The following is a 24,942-nucleotide window of genomic DNA, read 5'->3' as shown; positions in this document are numbered from 1 at the left end:
TACTCCACGAGCGCTTAGCTTGTTGCGAAACAAAGTAACAAATAATGTGGGTATTTAACTACCTACAACAATAAATGCTTCTCAATACATGACATGAACACAAAAAAATAAGTCGAGCCAAACAATTCACGTTCAAGATTATTGGTTGGTGCTTGATTATTGATACACTATTTAGGACAGGTTTAGAACACAATAAGTAAACGTAGTATTATTAGTCCCTCAATGACGGCCTTAAAGATAAGTAGGTTAAAATAGTTATGTGCTAAAGGATCTTTTTCCAGACGCCTCATAAAATTACTTAAATCCTTGATAACAAGCAAATTCGTCCAATTAAGTACAATGTGGGACGACGATTAATGTAGAGTAATTGTTCCATATCAAATGAATAGAAGTATGTTGGCGGCTCAAAATTTGACCTAATGTTTGTTTTTTTTCATTTCAAATTATACGTACGTACAAGCAATTGCATCATAGACGTATTGATTTACTACCTTTAATTGGTATGGAACATGACTCCGTCGTCATCTTAGCCCGAAGCGCGAAAACTGTTTGTCCACGGATTTCGACGCAACACCGTAAATATTTGACGTTTCCATATTTCGCACACGACCGAGTTTCCAGGATTCCTTTGTTTATTTAACGGGTATTAATTGGCCAAATAAGTCTCGGGTCGTGGCCATTCGAGATCCGGAAGTCGGCATACAATGGCGCACCTTGGCCGCACCTACCCTCAAGGCTTAAGAAATGGAACGTGCCACAAAAAAGGACAAGTGATTCTTGTAATATATGTCATGATCGGGTTCAGTATGTTCTAAAAGCTCTGTCAATGCCTGAGTGCGTTGTATTGTGTCCCACTAATAATATAAGTGCGAAAGTTTGTAAGACTTTTCATTTGTTTATTTGTTTTTTACTTCATCATGTCTAAACCGCTGAACCGATTTAGATGAAATTGAGTATAAAGATAGTTTGCATCCGGGAAGGACATAGGATAGTTTTTATACCGTAAAATTGCATGGTTCCCGCGGGATAGCGAAAACCGAATTCTACGTGGACGGAGACGCGGATAACGGCTGGTATATAACATAAATAGTGGAAGGTAAACATCCGAGTGCGCGACACGCTAAGACCCAATAGATCACCTTGCTGTCATCTCTATTGCTAATGACATAAGATTAACACTTTATAGATCAAGAATAATTAAATTGAATTGGGAGCAACGCGACTCGGTCCAGTCACGACGAGCGCCGAGTCGTGTTGCTCCCAGAAGAAGGATTACGGATCAGGCGAACATGTAGAGCTAAACTCGATTTCAGAAGTGAGTTATCCGTGTTGTTATCATTTAAAATGAGTGAGTCTCACGGTAGTTTCATGTACAAAATTGCAAATTTTTAGGTCCCATTGCATTGTCACCTTTTACAACACCCACGGAAGAGGTGGGCCCGTCCTATTTTAAAACCGGGCATGGCACGGACATACTTTTATGCCAGGAGAAAACTAAAAAAATATATTTCACACTACAATTTTACAATATTGGTTCCAGAAATGTCATTTTTAATGATATCAGAGCAGCCAAATATTAGTCTTACAGACGATGAAACTATGCAATGCTTTTTTTCACGCTGATATTCAATAAGTTCATCAAATTAAGCAATTCAGTTACAATCAAATACTTACTTATCTTTTAGATTTCACGCTCTGAAAAATGTGGTAGATAATATAATATAAAGTTAATAACAATGACAATTTGGTAAAAACTGCCTGCACTGCTGCTCGATGAGAAAACAGAGTTTATATTCTTGTATTACAATAATATATTTTGATTTAATGTATCAATACGACATTAAAATGCGTACCCACGTAGCTGTAGCCTACACGTATGGTATGATGTTGGTACAGATGTAAAAACATGATATTTTATTTACACTGCAGGCGTACCATGATCTTTTCACAAACGATCCAAACGCAGAGCAGTTCAATTTAGGCACCTAAACTGAATCGTCGAAATTAGTACCACGACGTTTATTTCTCAGAGCTGAGTCTCAATGGTTTACAGGTGAATGAAAGACCGATATTGTCTCTGGTCCGAAACTGAAACGCTAAGTCGCGAAAGGGATGCCGCTATATGCAAACCAAATTTTGTATACTAAAACCTCTTTTATTTTGCAAACCATAACTCTATGTCATTCCGTGTTCTTAGCAACCGTTGTGTTGATTACAAATAAAATGTTTACGCTGTCACTAATCGACGAGTCTCTTTTCTCACTGAAAAATCATTGAGGAGTTAAGAAGCACAATGTCGTGAGTACCTACGAAGTCCGAGACAAAATCCAAGAGCCCGCATCCAGCACGACAACGTACAGGCTCGCCGCCCCAGAGACCCAGGCGCCGATGCCGCGAGCCCCATGTCGCAAGAGACGGCTCGCCGGGCCTTAATTGAAATAGCTCCGGAGAAAAATGAGACCTTGCGCGCAGGACTGCAAGAAATTAGGAATGAAATTAAAGCAGTCAAGGAGTTACTGCAAGCAAGGTGAGGAGCATTTTTTGATTAGTTACCAATTTGATAGTCCCCATTACAAACAAGCAATTCAATTGTGTCTGTGTGTTGAATGTGTACTTATTAGGTTTCTCGATACCTACGACTGCGCTAAAGTTTTGGAAGAAAATTTGGTATGTAGAAAATATTATGCCTTCGTAAGTCGTTTCATTGTAAAAAAAAACGCCATTCAAAAGACTGAACGAAAGTCGGTCACTCATGTTCTGCTATGTCAATGTTTTTTTATGTAAGTACCATGTTTTTTTGTTTTAGGTTACCAGTTCCAGAACTGCCCCCAACGCCAAATTTAAATCTACCATAACCATATAATTTCAAGATAAGGTAGCCTGAATTGTCTTGACAGGTTCTCTAAAAATCTATCTAAATTCTCGTTGACAAATTGACTCGAATTCAGTTTCTAATATAAAGTTAAATGGTCAAACTGTTGAATTTGTAAAATCAACAATATTTTTAGGAATAACACTCGATGCTAACCGATGTGGCGACGGCACGGTTGATGTATTTTGCTTACTTTAATAGCATTATTTCGTACGGCCTTATTTTATGGGATCTGCTGCAGACATTGAGTAAATTTTATCTTACCAAAGAGAGCAATTAGAGCAATTTATAATTTGAAGACGCGTGAATCTTCTTTAAGGAAACAGGTATCCTAACCCTGCCGTCGCATTATGTTTTGAAATAATCATGTATGTAAGGAAGAACATATGTGATTTTCCCACTAACGTCGATAACCCAAAGGCTACTAGAAACACAGGGAAGCTTAAAGTTCCATCTTACAGACTGGCTAAATATACCTCGTTGAGTTTCTTGCCGGATTTTTCTCAACAGAGGTTTTTCCGAACCGGTGGTAGATTTTTTTGACATTCATAAGTGCTTGTTATAGCCTAAATTGAATAAAGATATTTTGACTTTGACTTTGACTTTGAATTTTTGTAAATTAATTATTTGTGAAATAAAAATGAAAACAAACCAAACGTGTTCATTTTCTCCTTTACTTACGCCTGTTATATAATATGGTTATTCATAAAGAAGATTTACACAATTACGTAGTTTTTGCCTAATAATGAATAAGTAAGTAAGTAAGTAATCATTTATTGCATATAAAGTAGGGTTTACAGGAGGGCTGATACATGGAAAGAACATACAAACATTCTTGCAAAAGAAAAAACAACAGTGAAAAACAATAACAATGGTAGCAAGTTCATGAACGTACATTAACAGCTCTTCATACACAATACTTTTCACTGGCTCCTACACTAGGCGAGGCCTGTCTCGTAGGTAGCCAATTCCGTGAGAGTGAATACATAGTGACAACATCTCAAACGTTCCGCTAGAGGCGCTGTTCGTGTTTCCATACAAATTGAGATTCTAACGCGAACGCGATCGAGACGTATTTTGTAACCGAAAACTTACACTAAGGGTACTGGCTAGGGGCTTGACTCTAATAATAAATAACTCATACACTCTCGTGTATATGAAATGTTTTTGGTGGGATTCTCATTACTATTTATAGTCTGCGGGGTCTTAAACATAATAAGTGTTAACAAAAATCGTTTAAGGTTTAGGTATTTATTTATATCATCGTGAGAAATGCAACACAAGGATTATCTCCCTTCCCATAATCGGCGAACAAGGCGATTCCTTATGGCTGTACCGAGTCGCAGTTGTGGGTTGCTTCTTTCTGTCTCATCAATGACAACTGCGTCCTCGAGCAGCGGCTCGGTAGCCGCCTGCTGCAGACGGCGATTGTGGTATCGAGGCAAGGGTCCCAAATCTAAAATGGGCAGATTTGCTGTATTGCAAATATTGTGCAATATAGCACAAGCATTTATAATTGAGCCAGCAACTTCTGGGCTGTAATTCAACACTCGATGGCCACTAATGCACCGAAAACGAGTTTTAAGAACTCCTAAAGTCCTTTCAACTACGTTTCTAGCGCGAACATGAATGTTAGTGTAGTGACTTTCAGGCGAGTCCTCTGCAGCGTTGGTAATAGGAGTCATCATGTACTTCCTGAGGGATACCCGGAATCACCTGTAAATACATATTATTTAATATACTTAAAAACTTTTATAATTTATTTCTGTTCCATTATCAACGGTAGAAAAATTACAAGATGCGATGATGACAAGTCTAGATCGTCTCTTGCGTCGAGAGCACATTTAAACATTATGTCATCAATTAATAATTACTATAATTAATTATTTGGCTTACTTATGTAAAGGCGCCATGTGGGGACTGTAACTTGGTAAGAGCTTAGCTAATGGCGATCTACGCGCGTGACTTTAAACTCTATCATCACTATCCCACCCAGCCTATACACGTCCCACTGCTGAGAACTTGCTAACTTCACACAAACCATTAAATTTTTATGGTATTTTGCCGCCCCCTAAATGTGGCGCCCGGGGGCTCTTCAACTGTCCACCTAACTACTTCTGCTGTTGACTGTACATACTAACAGATAATAGGTTTACTTAAAGGGTTCTTGTCTCATTCCTCTCTTCCAGAGTAGAAGGGAAGACAATATACTTCCTCCTCATTTGAGGAGTATTTAAACAGGATGTTATTTGCGCAACAACAGATGATACTGTTTGCTGCGCCAAAGAATGTGCACCTATATCACCTATGGGTCTTTGATACGACCCGACAGCATATAACGACAGCGTAGTCAATACCTACAATAATCAAGTATTTCGAATAAGTACTTTTGCCAAAGCATAACCTAGTTAAAGTTACAAATGTGCATATACGTAAGGCGTAATGAAGCTAATAATTATGAGTTTACCTTCGTCTCTAGATCTAAGTCAGTAGACCTCACAGGTTCTTTGAGCAATGGCCTTAGCTCCTCACAGAGGTCTAGAGTCAGCTCTTTCGACAGGCGATATCTTCGAATGAACTCTTAATCCCCGAGTTCAAACGGATTGTTTTCCTTGCGATTACGGAGCCTATTTTTTTTCGCCCTGTATTCTCCATGAGATCGCATTCCAAAAATGCCAAAAATAATAATTCCTTCGACATCTGAAAAACTGCCGACAACTGTGTTTTAACAGCTTGCGGATTTTTCTATGTTGAACTAACACGCTATGCACATACTAAAGTTGTTATTTGCACCGTAAAACACTGAATTCGTTTTATTTCATTAGTTGAAGTTGAAGCGATCCAAAAGAATTGACAGAATGAGTAACTTATACTGAATCGCTAAATTTGACACTGAAGCGATTCAATTCCCACTCAAGTTAAGCGTCATGGTACGAAAACTGCTTGAAGTGAGTGAATGAAAATGTCTGTATCGCTGTCGCTGAACCGTGCCTGAACTGAATCGCAAAAGTAACGTCGTGGTACGAAATAGCGATGCAGTTCAGTTTAGAGCCTAAACTGAATCGCATTAAGAGAGCGTGGTAGGGCCCTGTTGCTCCATATTCAATGTGTATTATTGAATTATTAATCTTGGCTACAAAGTATTTTCCATTAAATTTTCTAATTAAAAACCCAGTTCAGTTTAATAAGGCTGTTAGAAATGACGTATAACAATTACCTATTCTATTTCTCAAACTTTTTCGTTCGTGAGAGGAGGTTTGTGCGTATGGGCATGTATCTGAATATCGAAAAGTTAAACATCGATAGTTAAAATATCGACGGTCAAAATATCGAACCTAACCTACTTTCGATATCGAGATATATTAATTTTCGATATTCAGATATGTCTCCGTGCGTATTGATATGCCACCAATGACAACAAATATTTCAGCAAAATGCAATAATTTTAAGCGTCATCAATTTTCCCGCTTTAACGCCCAAGTTGACTTGCTTTGTGTTTTGCTTTTGTTGTTTTTAAGAGTACTTAAACAGCAAGAAAGACAAAGCAATTGACCCCCCTGATCACCGATTAAAAATCATCATGATCATAACCTACACGTTTTAGCCTATTACGACTAAAACAGTTCTTATTTTGTACCAAGACAAAATATATTACGTTGTTCCTTGCATTCACATTAAATGAAAGACAATATATGTGCCCTAGATTTCGTAACCATACACCTGTTAGCCAAGAAAAAAGCACAATTTAGATTATGCATATTTGTCATTATTCTCATTATACCGGGTGTGGCCTGTAATACGAGCAAAAAATTTAAAATTAGGTCGTCCTCGTCAAACTGAACAACATTAGTTCAGCGACTTTTAAAAATAATGGAGTCTTTGAATTTTCTCTTTTTAATAAATCAATAAATAATAAATATCACGGGATAATTCACACCAATTGACCTAGTCCCAAAGTAAGCTTAGCAAAGCTTGTGTTATGGTCGCTTGTGGTATGGCTTGTGTGGTGAGTCGTGATTTTAATTTACTTAGGGTATTATATCTCATTTGGCAAAATTGGAACCGTAAAAATTGACAGAGAGTGTCAAGAACCTTTTTCTCAGAAACACGTGGTCAGTAGGTTAGTTTGATTGATTGAATATTCTTGATTGTAAATGTTTTTCATATTTTTTATATTGTGTGTGATCAACAAACTTACCATACATTTGTCGATGTTCAAAGTGTAAGTACTGTGACAAAGGCCTACCTGAAAAATCTGTATACCAGTGTTCAGTCAAACTATCCCAACCATCTTGCACCTGCTGAAATATGTATTCCAGAATAATTTGAAAACAGCTTGTAGAATCACATTTAGCAGAATTATGTTATTCTAGACGGGCAACAAGAATCGGTGACGCAGTGTTCAAGGCAAATCCTAATTGCTGTACGGCTATTTAATGAGATTCAATAAACTAGTTGCCGTCATAAACTGGGAAAATTATAGGCTAAAACTGTTAAAACGAGTACATAGGATAGAAGCTGGTTCCGGTCACGATCGTGTAAAAAACTAGGACGAAGATTACTGTGGTTGATATAATTGAATTGCGATAAGTGCATCAAAGCTCAAAGTATAATAAGGTATGAATAATATACTAATCTTCAAGCCGCAGCTTCCTCTGCGTTAGTAATATGCATCCTTGCTATAATACGGTATTTGACTATTTTGTATATGTTTTATAAATTAAAACTACACAATGCCTGTTATCGAATAGAAAAACCATTTTTAAGCTACCTTTACAAATAACAAAGTTACAAAGGTTTGAAATTCAAGATTAGACAGAGAAAGACATACTGGCATGTGACGTCACACGCCAGTACCGCTATACTTGCTGCATAGAGAAAAGCGTTTGAGAAAGAGACATGTATATAGATTTTTCAAAAATCACTGTAAATCCAATTTTCAACCGATTTAAATTTTCTCTTCGCTAAACACTATCTGTATATCTATATTTTCATAATAATATTAAAATATGGCAAAACCAGGAGTTGTCAAATACCGTATTACTTCATTAGGCTAAATATGTCCTACATTGGGATCGTTCAGGGGGCTTGAGGAAGATGTGGCTCACACCTCCTTAAATTAAATATTGAAAACAATTTTCTTTATCTCATTCTTAAACATTGTTTGTATTGTACTTATATGTGTATAGTTATATCTGTACATAGTTGTTTATTTTTATGAGTTTATGTATTATATTATTATTATTTAAATCATTCCATTGTATCTTCGACTAAAGAGTTACATTTTCACTTCTTTATCCTTGCTAATATTACAAATACAAAGTTAACTTTCATCTCTCTGTCTCTTAAGTACCTCTTCGCGCTCAAACCACTGAGGCGATTTAGATGAAATTTGGTATGGAGATAGTTTGGGCCCTGGTAATCTCTATATAAGTATACTGTAGTTTTTAAATTGAAATATCTAAATAAGCCTGTCAAAATTTTCTTCCGCCCGGGCGGCTGATACACACGCTACGCCACTGGTTGTGTCCTTCCTAATTCATTATGATACGTACTCATCGCCAGTGAAAGTTAAAACCACAATCTCTGCAATAATCCATTTCTTGAGTAGTATTTGTAGGTATGTTTGTAAGTTTGCATGAAATTTTTATTCCTCTTAGGCGGTCCAGAGTTAACTATTTATGAGTAACTATGACAAGTGTTAACACAGGGTTATATAGTGTCAATATCTATAGGGCTTTCATTTATAACCTAGGGTTGATGATTATTTTTTAAGCCTTGTGATTTAACTTTTGTATTGTAACCTTATAAGCTAGGTTAGTCAAAAATAAGTGAGTATAGTAATTTGATTTTAAATATATCCTAATATATTATGGTGTCTCTTTCAATGCCTTCAATTAGGATCTCTAAGCATCCGTCGCCATTAAACTGGCTTTAGCTGCTCAAAAAAAGCTGAATATCTACGCTATACGAGCGAGAAAGACGCTGCTTTTTAAACGGTTTTTGGTTGGCCTCAACCTATTACGTGTCGATTGCTCAGGGACGACCCTTACAAACTATTGTGAAGAATGAAGTTTATGAAGTTTAAAATATTATTTCGTTTTAATTCCAGTTAGCATGGCTGGTGCTGGCGCTGTCGTCAGCCGAGCCTGCGCCGGAGCCCGGACGCGTGCCGAGGGTTTACAACGCACTCATTACCTCCAACCAGAACTTGGAGCCGAGCAAAGCGTATCCGGTTTACCAGCCCGTGATACACGACTTCGGCTTCCCCTACTCGCCTGTTTTCTACGGCGATTACCCTATCAGTAATGTATGAAGCAAATTTTTCTTTACCATATCAGGCAGTACAGATGTGCATTAGTAGATTGATAACCAAGGGTGGAAAGTGACCCATTTCACCCGAGATATTTCTGGCGCTCGATCGAAGTGAGAACGCCAATAGTTCGAGAGGAAATGGGTAATTTCACCCGAGTTAGACACTACTTTTCATTTCGACTGTGAGGAAAGTAAAATACTAAAAAAAATGAGAACAATAATAAATTGAATTTACTTATATCCAACCTCCAACGTTACCTTTTCGACCTGGCCACTTGCCACGGCCGACTATAAAAAAAACGAGTTGGTCACGCACGACCAAGGAGCTTATTTACAAAACTGGAGGTTGAACGCCGAACGAATAAGTTTGACCTTTATTTTATTATTTATTTATATATTCCTTCTCTTTCATTCACATTTCACAAATGACTTCCATCTCTTTCTCAACCTAACTAAAGAAAGAGATGGAATATGTTCGTGACGTAATAAAGATAAAATTTCTTGTTTCAAACGGATGATCGGCGTTCAACCTCCAGTGTTGTATATAAGCCCCTTGGTCACAACGTGCATCTAGATGGCCATGCCGAAACGTGAATAAAAAGTGTCATTGATGTGACTCAATTATATTCGACTCCGTAGAAATAAAAATAGTTTTTCATCTCTCCTGTTCGGAAAGTTTAATTTTCATGAGTTGATAGCCGGGTGGAAAATTGCGTTTTCATCTCTAGGGTGGAAAGTTTTTTTTTCTTTAATTTTTCGATTAGCCACAGAGTCGATGATAATTGAGTTACGTCATATTATTAAAAAAAAAACTTTTATATGTCTAAATTCAGCTATACATTAAAAGACGTGCTTATTACGATAGGTGCACATTAAAAACATTTTACAGTTGGTCTATTTTTTTCCGTAAATCAGAAAATCAACATTTAAAATGATTCTCCTATTCTGCTGCCCGCCATAATGTCATGATAGCATAAAACTTTTTTTTCTCATGTCGGCATGGCCATCTAGATGCACATCGTGACTCGTGTCGTGACCAAGGAGCTTAAATATACTTACAACACTGAAGGTTGAACGCCGAACATCCATTTGAAATTTCAACTGGTTATTCTTTTTTATTTTTTATTGTTACGTGTAGTTTAATAAATCATAAAAACTATCGACCAAAAGCCATTCAAAATAGAATTCTTTTTCATACGAACTCTGTAATATCCAATGCTAACTTTTTTTCTATATAAAAGCTTTATTGTTATTTACTACCTACTTTAAAACAGATTTACAATATTATTTATTCAATTATTAACCAACTTAATACCTAGGTAGCATTATTTTGGTTATTCTTAATATACCTCTTTTACAAAATGTGCGTGTAGTATTTTACTTTCCTCATAGTCGAAATGAAAAGTAGAATGTCTAACTCAAGTGATATTACCCATTTCCCCTCGAGCTATTGGCGCTCTCATTTCGTTCGAGCGCCGAAATATCTCGGGTCAAATGCGTCACTTTCAGCCCTTGGTTATCAATGTACCATTGAATAGTAACTATTCCATCGGGAAAAGTCGGATTTCAATCGAAATAAGACGGAACCCGAAGTGTCAATCAACTAGTGTATTAAATGAAAATGAGTGACATTTTCATATATATTACTATGGAATTTTATTATTTAGTGTCAAATGTACGACTGTAAAGATCTAGCAAATATTGTTTTTCCATCGTATTTTATCGAATAAGTTTGAATTTATCTTACTTTCTCAATTACCTTCAGTTAACTTTAGTAAGCTAGTTAAGAAAGTAAGATACAAGTACAACCCTACCTTCGAATGAGAATGGGTACTGAAACTTATTGAGACAGCACGATAAATAGGGCAGAAGTACCGGTTTTGGCCACCTTAAGGCCGTTCTTGGCCAGTTGACATTAGTCATATATAAAAAGTTATAGTATTAAAAGAATATGTTTAGTGAGTTTTCAAAAGTTTGTACTGAAACGAATAAAGTTTATAATGATTTATTACTATAAATTTATTTCAAACGTATATTTAAACAATAAATGGCCACAAACGGTTCAGTGGCCACAAACAGTACTTCTGCCCTACAAACTTTTCCGATAAAATACCATCAAACCAAACCAAATCAAACAAACCAGTACATCTGCACCGTTTTGCTGATTACAGTGATTACTAACACAAGGTGTCTTAAATTTGTTCTGGAATGCTTCAGCAGATGGTCGAGTTACTTTGATTGACCGAATAATTTGCAATCGGATTTTTATATTCAACATTTCATTACATTTTTGATGCGGTATACTTTGAACATCTATCAACGTAGGTATGGAGAAATTTATCAAACATAAATAATAAAACCTTAACAGAGATGTTTAATCATACTAACTCAACCATCTGCCCAAATATCTCTACACCTATAAAACAGTACCGTGACTGACTGACTGACTGACTGACAGAAAACGCACAGCCTAAACTACTGGTGCTAGAGATTTGAAATTTGGCATACATGTACCTCGAGTGTTGTAGAGGTGCACTAAGGAAAGATTTTTCGAAATTCCCACGGGATAGGGAAATATCTAAATAAAATTAGTTTCTTTGTTTGTAGTCGAATCTCTGAAACTATTGAGCCGATTTTAAAAATTCTGTCACCGTTAGTAAGCTACACTATCCTTGAATTGACATAAGTTACTTTTCATCCGGAATAATGCAAAATTCCCTCGGGATAGAAATTAATTAATTTAATTTCGGATCTGATTTAAAAAAATCTTACATATTATGTGATATGACTATCCCCAAATGAGAAAGACTACTTTTTCTACCTAGATAAAATAAGCGATTTTTAATTTGCCACGTTCCCTTAAATCTCAAAAGTTTCAAAATTATATTACCGAATACACTTATTAAATGATTTCAGGGTCTGATCCCGATTCCGGCTGCATCTCCTAAGGGCCAGCAGCCACCGCCAGCGGCCCCTGCGGCCGCTCCAGAATCTCCGACAGCGTCTTCAGAAGCTCCGCCAGAAGAAAATACGCCAGAAAAAGAAGAGAGCCCACCACCCCCGTCTGAGCCAAAACCTGAATCCGACGTCAAACCCTCATCCGCGCCACCTCCACCGCCCAGCACGGAGTCTCCTATACCGTTGAATGAATTCGGGCTACCTCCTCACGTTCTTCCATTAGGACGCATAGACCCGGCTTACAACGGCTTCACGCAAGTCGGGCCTTTCACGTATTCGTACCCCTTCAGATTCTACGATCCGTACGATCCGTTTGCGTTCAACCCGTATGCGAGCTTGCCGCCTTTATATCGGCCGTCGTTGGTCAATGCTTTGGGGCCGCAGAGCTCCGTAGTACCAGTGCGGGCTAGTGCGCCCGCGCCGGCTGTTAGCCCGTCCCGTGACGACGTCCCGCCCGCCGAGCCCAACGACTTAAACTTACTCAACTATTCATCTAAAGACCCCGCTATACCTAACGTCCCTCCACCTCCTCTTCCCGCTGGTGGACTAAAAACTGACAAGTCAGAATAGTGGTGTGATAATCAAAATAAGTTTTTATAAGTGAAGTGTTAAAAATATTTGATCTAGGCTTGTTTACACTTTGTGAAATAGTAAGTGCAGGTAATAAGTGATTTAGTTAACATGTTTTTACGATGATGTGTTGTGTTGAAAAATCGATTTCACATTGCTTAGTTGTGCTTTGTGCAGGTGCAAAGTGTAGAACAAAATGAAGGACGAACAACGAATAGAATTACGAAATATTTAAAAAAGTATAGTCGTGGTAAGTAATCGCTTCAGTAATTTAGAATGAGATGTTAGTTGAAATCGAGAAACCTAAAAGTTTATGGCAAAGAAAATCCTCCTTTTTATACCGCTCGCATTCGTCCGTACCTACTATGCACTTAACAACTACTTAACAGGCAAAAATAGGCCGAGCGTCTAGGTATTCACTATACTTTACACTCGCACTTCGCACTCGCACTTGCTACTTCGCTAAGTGTAAAAAAGCCTTAATAAGTATCTAAGCACTTTTAACTACGGTTACTTAGATGGATGTTGTTGACGTTCCGGATTCATCATTCACTTATACGCCTAGAATAGATTTACATTTAACTTGTATACTTTATATTGACGACTTGATGAGGCATGACAAAGTTCCTGGTGATATTTTTTGTATTTTATCATTAACTGTACAAGAGTTGTTGATGACAATAATTTTTCGTCTACATAACTATTTATAAAAAAATAAATCCCAAGTAATGTCTTTCTTCATTTCGACGGGAATATACCACTCATAATAGTAGAAGACTGTGTTGTTGTTGTCGTAGTTGTAGATGAGAGTGCATATGCAGAAGTTAAACTTGAAGGCGTGGTAGCGGATAATATCACCGTACGGACTGCGCGCGCGCACGTATACGCAGCGCGGCTCTTTATCCACGTTCAGCCAGCCCTGTGTATAAAATACCATTATGTAATAAAAGAAAGATTTGATTCAAACACTTATAAAAGAAAATCTTAGGGCCTATGCACGCAGCGAATGTTTAAACGCAGGCGACACGCAGAGAACGAGAATCAGTCACTTTTGGACTAAGTTTTTGAAAATGTTCACTCCTGTAAACGCACGTCATCTGCGCCTAAAAACTCTAATGATACCTCATTTGAAGATATCTGTCCGACCCTTTAGGCTACAGAGAGGACCAAATAAATAGACATTTATGTACATACATATGCTCAAATTCGGGCAGTCTGGCAAAAAAGATTACTGATTCTCATTTGCAGCGCTGCGCTGGTTGCTGAAGCGTCGCCTTCGCGGGAAAGATTACACCGTGTAGGTACATAGACTGTATAAATATCAACCTAAACTAACCTACTATAATACGGTATTTGACTATTTTGTATATGTTTTATAAATTAAAACTACACAATGCCTGTTATCGAATAGAGAAACAATTTTTAAGCTACCTTTACAAATAACAAAGTTATAAAGGTTTGAAATTGAAGATTAGACAGAGAAAGACATACTGGCATGTGACTTCACACGCCAGTACTGCCATACTTGCTGCATAGAGAAAAGTGTTTGAGAAAGAGACAGGTATATAGATTTATTTTTAAATCACTATACATCCTATTTTCAACCGATTTAAGTTTTCTCTTCGCTAAACACTGTCTGTATATCTATATTTTCATAATAATATTAAGATATGGCAAATTCAGGAGTTGTCAAATACCGTATTGTTTAGTACCCACCCATATAGTGTTAAACATGGAACTGGACTAACGATGCCAATTGGTCACTTACGTACGTAGGTTACATAGGTACATACAATAACACCTCTTTCCCAACGAATGGGTAGACAGAGATATTTGCTTCCACTTGCTACGATCCTGACATAGGTACATCTTTCTCATCCTCAACACTCATAGTCTTTTCATCATACTTGCCGGTTTTGAGTAGGTACTCTTGAACTCTTAACCTGACGTTTCTTTAGGACATCCCCAATCTGATCATGGATGGAATGTTCTTCTTGCTTTTCCCCTTCCAATATTTATAAAATATATTATTATTTTTTCATTCATCCTCTCTGCATGTCCAAACCATAACAAACCAAACCAAGGCTACTTACGCATCGTGAACTTACCCTTATAATAATCCTTGACCCTAAATCTTCGTATTCTTTAGTGTCTTTAGCAATAAGTACTTTATATCTCGTTGTACACAATCCGAAATAATATTCACTGTGAACATTTTCTGTAAAGGACATGAATAACGGAAAATATAGAAATATAGACCTGGTAGGTATGTAACAAAATGATTATTGGGTGAAGACCAAAAAGTTGCACACCTTAACGCAGGTAGTTAAAATTACTATATTTTTTTTCCATTGTGAACGAAAATTAGGTATCCATACAATTGCATGACTAATGTTCGTGTCACCTGTGTTACGGTGTGCAACTTTTTGGTCTTCACCCATTTACAATAGGAAGGTAAAACAAGATCTGACCTAGGTAACAGTCACCTGCATTAATATCTGCCACAGCGGAGCGTGGCGTGCATAAATATCTGACACGTCCTTCCGGCCCTAGAAATAGATTTGTATCAGATATTTATGCACGCTCCGCTGTGGCAGATATAAATGTACCGACTTTTTCTTGATTTATTATGTAGTATTATAAAAATAGACCTTCTTGTTAAGAAATTCAAAGGATTGCAATAGAAAAGAGTCAAATCTAAACTACCGCAAAAAATAAGTTACCACTTCTCAGTCTGCTTTATAATTATAACCAGATCCTTTTTAGGGTTCCGTACCCAAAGGGTGCCATCGGAACCCTATTACTGAGACTCCGCTGTCTGTCTGTCTGTGTATAGAAAATTTCACAGATTATGTATAACTGTGGCCGCTATAACAACAAAATACTAAACACAAAATGAACTAAATATTTAAGGGGGGCTCCCATACAATTAACGTGATTGTTTTGCCGGTTTTGCTTCATATTAATAAGGGCAACAGGTAGACGTTTAAAATATTCACAGATTCTTTAGTTGTATAATCACTTTAAAAATATTTTTATAATAAATAAATAATAAATTAAAATAAAATAAATATTTAAGGGCTCCCTTACAACAAACTTGATTTTTTGCCGTTTTTTTGCTAATGTCTAATGTTGTTTAGATAAATGGTACGGAACCGTTCGTGCGCGAGTCCGACTCGCACTTGGCTGGTTTTTAATTATTGTTGGTCAAACACCAAGCGGCCAAGATTAAAACTGAGCAGACATTGACGGGAAATGATCTTTCAGATCCCGTGGTCTACAACTTTTAAGAGAACCATGATCGCGAGATCTGATGTGGCGTTGCATGCCAAGATCCACTTTGGGTCACTGCATACCCACTATAGTGAGTAAATGAGAAAGTACTTGGTGAAAGAGAAACTTTGACATTAATGCCTTTGATATTTAGCTCAATCCCAAATTATATAAAAAAAAACAACCGACCTTCCGCGATGTCATCAATATTCGTGAACACGACATTGTGAAGAGCTGTTTTTGATTTGTATGAATCGCCTCTTATTAAAGATACTGCAACAATAATAAGTACGAATATAAGCTAATTCCATTCCTTAAATAAGAACACTAACTAATATTTAATTTGCCATAGTAGCCTATTGCTTTTACCTATGGCCTTGAAACAGAGGATCGTGGGTTTAACCCGGGCTCACATTAATTTTTCCAAATAGGTATACAAAAATATGAAATTTACCACGAGCTTTACGGCAAAGGAAAACGTAGTGAGGAAACCTGAGCACTCTGTGTAGCATTTCAGTTTCAGGGTGTGAACGGGGAAGTTCTTAATTTGCACTGGACCTGTGTAGGAATTACAGCTCAAGCCCTTTTATTCTGAGAGGAGGCTTGTCCGCCAGTGAAACGTACATAGGTCATAGGTATTGATAATCTTATCATAGTCAAAATACCATAACGGGACTTATCACGCTATTTTTACGCGAGTAATATTTACCTCGACGTTTCGGCAACGTTACAGTTGCCGTGGTCACGAGTAGACTCGACCATTCTATATATATATTATTTACTTACAAATATTACTATACTATATACTACTTATAAATATTACTCGTGTAAAAATAGCGTGATAAGTCCCGTTATGGTATTTTGACTATGAGTGAGAATCACGAAAGTTTGAAACGTTATAATCTTATCATACTAAGGGGCTGTCTCACCAACCATTAACTAAAAAGTACTTTTATTTGACAGATAAAATATGTGATGACGTCTTCGTCTATTCGTACAAAACATATAGAGACAGCATCACATTTATCCGTAAAATAAATTTAACCAATGAAACGTGAAACAGGGGGTTATACTCGTATTATAAATGTGAAAGGTTTGTATCGTACACATACTTAAAAGTTTTATATTGATAATAGTTATTAGCATTGTAGTAGTTTATAGGTCATAAACTTAAGTAAATTACTTGTTGTATGTAGTAGTAACGTGTCCGTATAAACAAATTGACGTACTACAAACAACAGGTCATTTACTTAATTGAGTTTTTCACCTATGTGTTTATTACTCTTTTACATTAAAAGGACTCGGCGGATTTGGACGATATGTTTGGGCAGATAGCTGGAAATCTGGAATACCACATGGGCTAGTTATAATCCCGATATTCCCACGATATCGAGATAAAAATCCAAAGATTTCAACGGCACGGATAAGAAATATGAAATTTAGAGTGAGTGTTTTTACGCAACGTAATGAAAACTAAGATACACGTTTTGAGAATTCCTACAGGATTCTTTACGAAACTCCACAATTTTTAATTCAACTGCTAGACGTAATAAGGGCTACATCATCATCACCATCAGCCCACAGCAGTCCACTGTTGGACATAGGCCTCTTCCATGGCGCGCCACAACACTCTGTCTTCAGCCCCTCGCATCCATCCGCTGCCAGCGACCCTCTTAAGATCGTCCGTCCACCATGCCTCAGGACACCCTACACTACGTTTTCCCGTCCGTGGTCCCCATTCGGGGACTCGTCTACTCCACCGTTCATCGGTCCTGCGACAGACGTGGCTAGCCCAACGCCACTAGCAATAAGGGCTACTTAGTGAATGATAAATTACAAATCTTATACTTACGTATAGTGTAAATAATGGCACTTAAGCTGACCAACATAATAGAAATATGTACTTATTTTTAATTGCAAAAATATTTTAAAAGACGTTAACGCAAAGCTGTTCCAATGTATGATCTGAGTGCCAGATTCATCTCACAATGGAAGAAGACATTCTAAACAAAGGAAATGACTTCAAAGGAAAACAATGCCTACTCTCTAAATGGTTACATTGTGTCGTGACTGAAACTTCTTTTCCAGATCAATCTCTAGTTGTACAAAAATTGCATCTACAAAATTTGGAGACATTTCACTTTTTTTTAAACCATTTCAAACTCTTAAAACTGCAATAAAATTTAGCTTCTAAAATAATAATAAAATATATAACAAATATAACATACTCGTAACAATATTCTCAAAGAAAGACCGAAACTATATTTTAAAAAGCCACGTTGTTTTTATTTTTTAGCTATTTTTAAGCTATGCTGATCAGTTTACGGTTTTATCTTGAGTAGGCTTCATGAAAGAACCACATAATTATAAATTATAATGGGTGGAGAGTGGACATTTATAATCGCACCAGTAGAGAAAGTACTGAAGGTAGGAAAATTTACTCAATGAAAACGTTCCTTTACTTTCACTTTATTGTATGCAAATAACTAAGTATAAGTACATAAATATGGTCCATTTCACCGAAGCTACAAGTTACAATTTACAAGCGACAGTCTCTTTGCAATGCATACTAATAAACAAAGAAAACGGGGTACTGGCTGGAGATGAACCAATTTACAAGTTTTCAGGTGATAGCAAAAATTTAATTCAATGCAGACGAAGTCGGAGACAATATCTAGTGATAACTATTGTTATTATTAGTAGTTGAATGTAACTATACACCCCTCATGGCCGTTATAATATCAAAACTTGGAATTTATTGAGTCAGGCGTTACTTTGCGGAGGTCCATATCAATGAACTGAAACAACTTTAAGGTCGCGGGTGAGCATAGTAGTTGATTCAGTTCACAGTTCAGTGTTATGTTGGTTTAAGGGTCAGTTGCGTCTGAGTGTACCTGTTTCGTTGCTGGATCGAGTACCTACTACGCTTACGCACACTCGACGACATGTTGTTAATTAATATTACTTTGCCGATAGCGTATCAAACACTGATGTTGACATGTCCCGTCTCTACACAGCATGCTCAGTTTTTTTGCATTACATTAAAAATAACATGTGGCATGGCATGATTTATTTCACAAATTTTAAAACACTTTCGTAAGCTAAACACTTGCATAATCATCAATTGATGTGAATCGCTTTCAAGAAAAAAAACAACAATAACTTATTATTGCAGGCTTTGTCAATTGGGATGCACCAAAAAAAACAACCTAAAGTTTTTATCTTATTTTTGGAAAGAATAGGATATTTTAAGATACCATTTTCATTGATTTTGAATTTGGATGAGTATTTATTTTTTTATACATTTTTAACGAAATACGCTGGATGACCGTCATAGTGAGACAACCACATTCTTAAATCGTTAATATCTTTTTACGGAAAAATGCTCCATTCAAACTTTCTTCACCAGATATATTCATGTAACGTATTGCAACAATATATACGAAATATGAAAAAAAAAAATCCAGCAGAAATACCAATATTAATAAAATATAATTTTTTGGCGTGTTTTGAACCGGAAAATTGCTCCGTGTATTCTTTTCACTGGAATTCCATTTTATTGTCGTTTTATACCTACAAAATGAAAATCTAAAAAAATTACCATGCAACTGTACTATTTTCAGAAATTGCCTTTTTACTCGCTGTGGAAAATTTCTCTATCCATTTTATTAATTGAATTAAGTTCACAGTTTTCTGTCCATTCAACTATAAAAAGATAAAAAAAAATAATGAGCGTATTAAAAACTAAACATATCGGAAGCAGTGTGTAGGGAGCGGGGTGTACAAGCGGTTTTTTTTTTGATATTTTGGATTTAAGTGTATACGTGACTAGGTACTAAGTATATATTTAAAAAGAAATCAGGCTAAGAATTTTTCCACTCTCAATTTTTAATTTCTAAAATACATAAATTTGGGTATGCTTTTTTTTTCTTACCCACTACGCCAAATTAAATTCTAAAAAGAAAGAAGATAAAAATTATAGAGCAATTTTCCGATGAAAATGAGCGTCGAAAAAGGAATTATCATAAAAAAAATATTCTCATGTTTGACAAAAGTTTTAGATTTTTTCTAGTATCACATACTGATACAAATGACTTAATTTATTTGGTAATATAATTTTAGACAGAGGAATTACTCGATTCCATATATAAACAGATTTGTATTTTTACGTATAATCTCATACTATACAATAACCAAGCAAAATTTCATCGACTGAGAAATTAATGCATGTGTCTCTATACAACAACTTGCTTCATTTCCTACACTAATTTCCGTACCAAATCAATATAATAAAATTATATACTGGATGACGAAAATTTCTGCGTTTTGGTCTTATCCAGAGGTTCTCAAATAGGAGCCTGAAAATGCGGCGAAATAGTTCCAGTAAAGGATGGTACCGCAGTGTTTGCTTCACGAACAGATGTTTTTAGGGTTTCATAGTCTAACAAGGAATCCTTATATATAGTTTCACCATGTCCGCCTGTCCGTCTGTCTGTCCGTTTGCCCAGTCGTCTGTGGTTTATCTCTTTATTTATTAAAACCTTATGAAAATGCGTATACTTAGAAGTTAGTACCTGAAAATAGCCCACAACTAGTGTTGGGCAAATTTTAATTGCAAGGAAAATTAAATATTAACGATTAATTAATTGTTAATTGTTACCAAAACAACTAACAATTGATCAACTGTAATTGTAAAAATTAGTAGTAGTAGTAGTAGCAGTTAACTATTAATTAATTGTTAATCGTGATTTGCGAAAGTTAACAACTAATTAATTTTTAATTGTTTTATGAATTTAAATTAAAACTAACAATTTAAAAAAAATCTGGCCTGGGGTGCGGCCGGGTATCATATCATAACGATTCATCACCATCACGACTATAGTTCCACTCCTGCTGGCTCGTGCTGAGGCACCGACTTCAAACTAGTAGAAAATTATTTTCAAGGTTTTTTAAGTCGGTCCATTTTTTGTTAAAAAAAAAATAGTAATTTGATTGAAAATTTAATGATTAACGCCTAACACTGCACACAACAATTTATCAATGTATCATATCAGAATGTCCTACGTGTAGGTAATAGCGTTAATTCTCCAAGCTTCCGGAGTTATGGTATGACTCGTTCCAATAATATTACTAGTGCACAACCTGTATCAAATAATGGATATTAGTAAAGTAACCAGTGCATTTAGGTAAATCTGAGCTTCTGATAAATGTATAACATACCAGTATGTGCCTGTAGAGATACCAGCTAACATGCTTTTTTTGTTGAATTTTGTTTTGATCTTTGTCTTATCAATCCACTGCAGTTACCAGGTTAGTATCTTCAAAGTCTATGAATTGTGTTCATTCAGCATAAATAAATATGGCATCGTCGATGGAATTTTTAATTATTACTACAAAGCTTAGCTTAATAATATATTTTTGTAAGGCCGTCTTGCAGGAAAAAATAAATCTAGATTTAGTAGTTAATCCAGGCTTAAGCTTGACAGTTCCATACAATTTGACGCTACTAAACTGAGCTTAACGCTAACTCGAGATTTATGTGTTTTCTGCAAGTGGGCCTAAGTAAACTAATACTTATATCATGGAGCCAACGTAGCATTGAGAGTGTTAACATATCACATTCATTTAAGTGCAATAATAGGTCTAAGTCCCAGGGTGAATTAGTTATAAAACTCGATGTTTTATTTATCCTGCAGGATTGTCCAAGTCAAGTTACTACAAAAGGAATCAAAGTGACGTGGCCTGCGAGCTCTTCTGAGGAGAACGTGACGTCAAACCCGCTTTGCTACAGATACGAAAATCTTATAACAAGAAACTGCAATGGCACTCGGTGGGAACCAAGCCTCAGAAAATTAGAACCTTGCCTACAAATATCAAATTACTTTGATTTATTAAAATGTCCGCCAGGACATCAATCAATCTCAGCGGAAAGTGACTATTGTTATCAAATAAATTCACCATCTGCTTGGGATTACCCGTGTTACAAAAGTGGAAGTGCTTCAGTTATTACTGATTTAACTGATAATGATATTGTCACATTATTAGATTCTTTAAATGCTACTAATAATATCAAATACTTTTGGTTGCCTGCGCAAAGGATTAAGCTGTACAATCCAGTCGTCTGGCACATTCCAGGACCTAACTGGGGAAGAGTAATAGAAACCAGAAATAAAGAAATTTTACGAATGCGAACGTCGCTATCTAAGAATTGCTTGCAATTAGATGTTCATCAAAGAACTATAACGACAGAACAATGTAACAAGAGTCTTCCTAGTTTATGCATTTACGTAAATGATTTGCGTTACCCAGAGAGTTGTCCAGATGGTTATCACGGTTTTAGATTTATGCCTGACGATGGCACTTGCTACGGAATTGAGCAATCTGATGATGTGGGCTTAACGTATGAAGAATTTGTTAAAAAAAAATGTCCCAAACCAATGGGTGGTAATGAACTAGAGCGGTTCATATTTTCAAAAATAGCTGGATTAAGCGTTTTAAATGATTCATGGTGCTGGTTTCGAATAGAACCGCATACTGATACCACTCCGTCCAGTGTCCAGTTAAGTAACGATGGCAATGCTTCTGCAGTTTCCGAAGTGATGGTCCAATCCTTACAAGGTATAATTAATAGCAGTGGTACATTAAGTTTAAGAAGAACATCTACATTGTTGCCTTGTATGGCATGTGAAGTGGAAATGACATTTAAACAAACTGAATTTATATTAGATTATGATGAGATTGAAAATAAGCTACATCTTACGGTTTATTATCCTGTAGGTTTGTGGAAATATGATGTGAATGACACGGGTGTTCAATGTTTTTCGAACGCAAAGGGTTTCGTTAAAGTCGTAGATGTAAATGAGGAACCATTCTTTAAAGTCAGAATATCAAGGCAATCAAGCGAAATAAATTCAGGTGATGCAGAGAAAATTGTATATGAAATCGATCCTGTGACATACAGAGCGGCTCAATATTGGTGCGAAGGACATACCAAAAATTATTCATTGGTAAAAACTGAAAAATTAATTGTAAGTCCTAATTCTAACGAGGAACATGTATTTGCCATTGTTATTAAAAAAAAACACTACACTATTAATGACGATGAGCCCGATATGTCTGATTTGATTTCAAATGTTACTGAGATATTCGACGCAAACACAGTCTTGGTCATGGATATACTCGAGTTTTCTATTGGTCATATGTTAATATTATTGCACTTGCACGTCGCAATCAGCAATAATTTTGACGATAAAGCTAGTAATGTAGAAGATACGTTTTTCAATTTAAAAGAAAAAGCTGAGGTTGAATTTCCTAAATACAACTATACGTTGGTAAATATTTCAAGTTCTATTTATTGTTTGCCTACAACCAGCAATGACGCGTTGGCTCTGAATTGGGAAATGACACCCATCGGTCATATTGCCGCTCCTAAGCAGTTTTGCTTACAAGCTAATGGTTTGCCAGTTAAAAGACACTGCTACGGGTCATACTTATTAGGAAGTTTGTGGGGTGACGTTGAGGGTTCTTGCGATACTAATTACGTACCATCGTCAACAACTAAATTTTTGTTTGATTTTGTTAAAGGTAATATGCCCGATAACGATACAACTAGTTTTTTAACTAATGGACTTGAATTTGTACTTAGCGATGTAGGTGTTATTATTCCAGCGGATATATATTACTTATCTATGTCGTTACAACATGTATTGCATTTAGCGGAAACCAATCAATCAGTCGACATGGGAGATATCCAAAATATTGCTTGGGTGATGGATAGAGTCATGTCGTTAGACCAAAGTTATTTATGGCTTTCGCAGACACTCAATTCGACGAATGTCATTTTGGATTCTGTTAATGACATTATTGAACATTTAGTAGAAGAACATACAAAAACTCAACAATGGAGACACAGTTCTTATTTGTTAGCAGTGGAGCCACAATTTGTCGTGCAAATTTCTTATCCCAAACGTAATAATATTACAGGCATAGTCTTAATAAGAAATACCGATTCTGATAACTTCACTAGTATGACAATTCAGCCATTGTTTCAGAACACAACGCTGAGTGACGTACTTTCTATTGAAAATTTAGAAATTGCGACCTGGTTGTCAAATCAAATAATCGATTCCTTAGAAAGAACGTCCAACGTCTCGACTCGAGACTTAAATGATAATGAAGAACTTCACATTGTTATCAATGTATTTTACAATGACGCAGTTTTCCCAGAACTGGAAGTAACAAAACACAAAATAAACAGTCGCGTAATAGGTATCTCTATTCCGGGATACTTGTCAAATCTAAAACATTCAATTCCACTAGTATTTAGAAACTTGAATATTAACGGTGGTGAAGACAAGTTCTGTGGTTACTGGAATTTTCAAACTGAGGACACAAAGAATGTTCCTGGTTCATGGGAAAGAAAAGGATGCTTTTCTTTTAATTCAACCTCTAGTATCACTGTCTGTGAATGCTACCATTTAACACATTTTGGTCAGCTACTTAATACTTTTGGAAATTCTGGGAATGATAATGATAACATAGGCACAAGTCATAAAAGAGCTTTGAATATTATTACTGTAATAGGAAGTTTTTTGTCAATCACCGGTATAATAGGAATATGGATTACAGCCTCCGTGTTTTCATCTTGGAGACAAAAAGCGGGCACAAAAGTACTTCTGCACTTATCAACAGCAATTGCATTACCTCTAGTCTTCATTATCGTGTTTAATTTAAATGATACTATTTTCATTGAAAATGAAGGGTTTTATATGATTGCTGAAAACAAGGTAGTAACTTGTATTATTCTAGGATGTTTACTGCACTACTCTATTTTAGCAAGTTTTATGTGGATGCTGATAACCGCAGTTTTACAATTCGTCAGATATGTGCGCGTTTTGGGCGTATGTAGGCCGTCAAGATTTATGATGAAAAGTACACTTGTTGGTTGGGGTGTT

General features: G+C 36.2%; 2 protein-coding genes across 2 annotated transcripts; both read left to right on the top strand.

Moving 5' to 3' along the window:
• Positions 1-6,851: 6,851 nt before the first annotated feature.
• On the top strand, positions 6,852-13,440 carry LOC141428495 (uncharacterized). Its single transcript, XM_074088484.1, has 3 exons — positions 6,852-6,878; positions 8,985-9,182; positions 12,104-13,440. The coding sequence occupies exons 1-3, from the start codon at positions 6,852-6,854 to the stop codon at positions 12,713-12,715; spliced, it is 837 nt and encodes a 278-aa protein (XP_073944585.1). The 3' UTR covers positions 12,716-13,440.
• A 7,787-nt stretch (positions 13,441-21,227) lies between these two features.
• LOC141428663 (uncharacterized) lies at positions 21,228-24,942 on the top strand (the record flags this gene model as incomplete). Its single annotated transcript, XM_074088670.1, is given in 2 exon segments — positions 21,228-21,298; positions 21,685-24,942. Coding segments are annotated over 2 exon segments (3,318 nt in total), but the record flags the coding sequence as incomplete, so codon positions are not given.

Source organism: Choristoneura fumiferana, chromosome 6 (assembly GCF_025370935.1).
Source record: "Choristoneura fumiferana chromosome 6, NRCan_CFum_1, whole genome shotgun sequence".
In the NCBI taxonomy this organism is placed as follows: domain Eukaryota; kingdom Metazoa; phylum Arthropoda; class Insecta; order Lepidoptera; family Tortricidae; genus Choristoneura; species Choristoneura fumiferana.
This window is presented reverse-complemented; position numbering and strand designations above follow the sequence as displayed.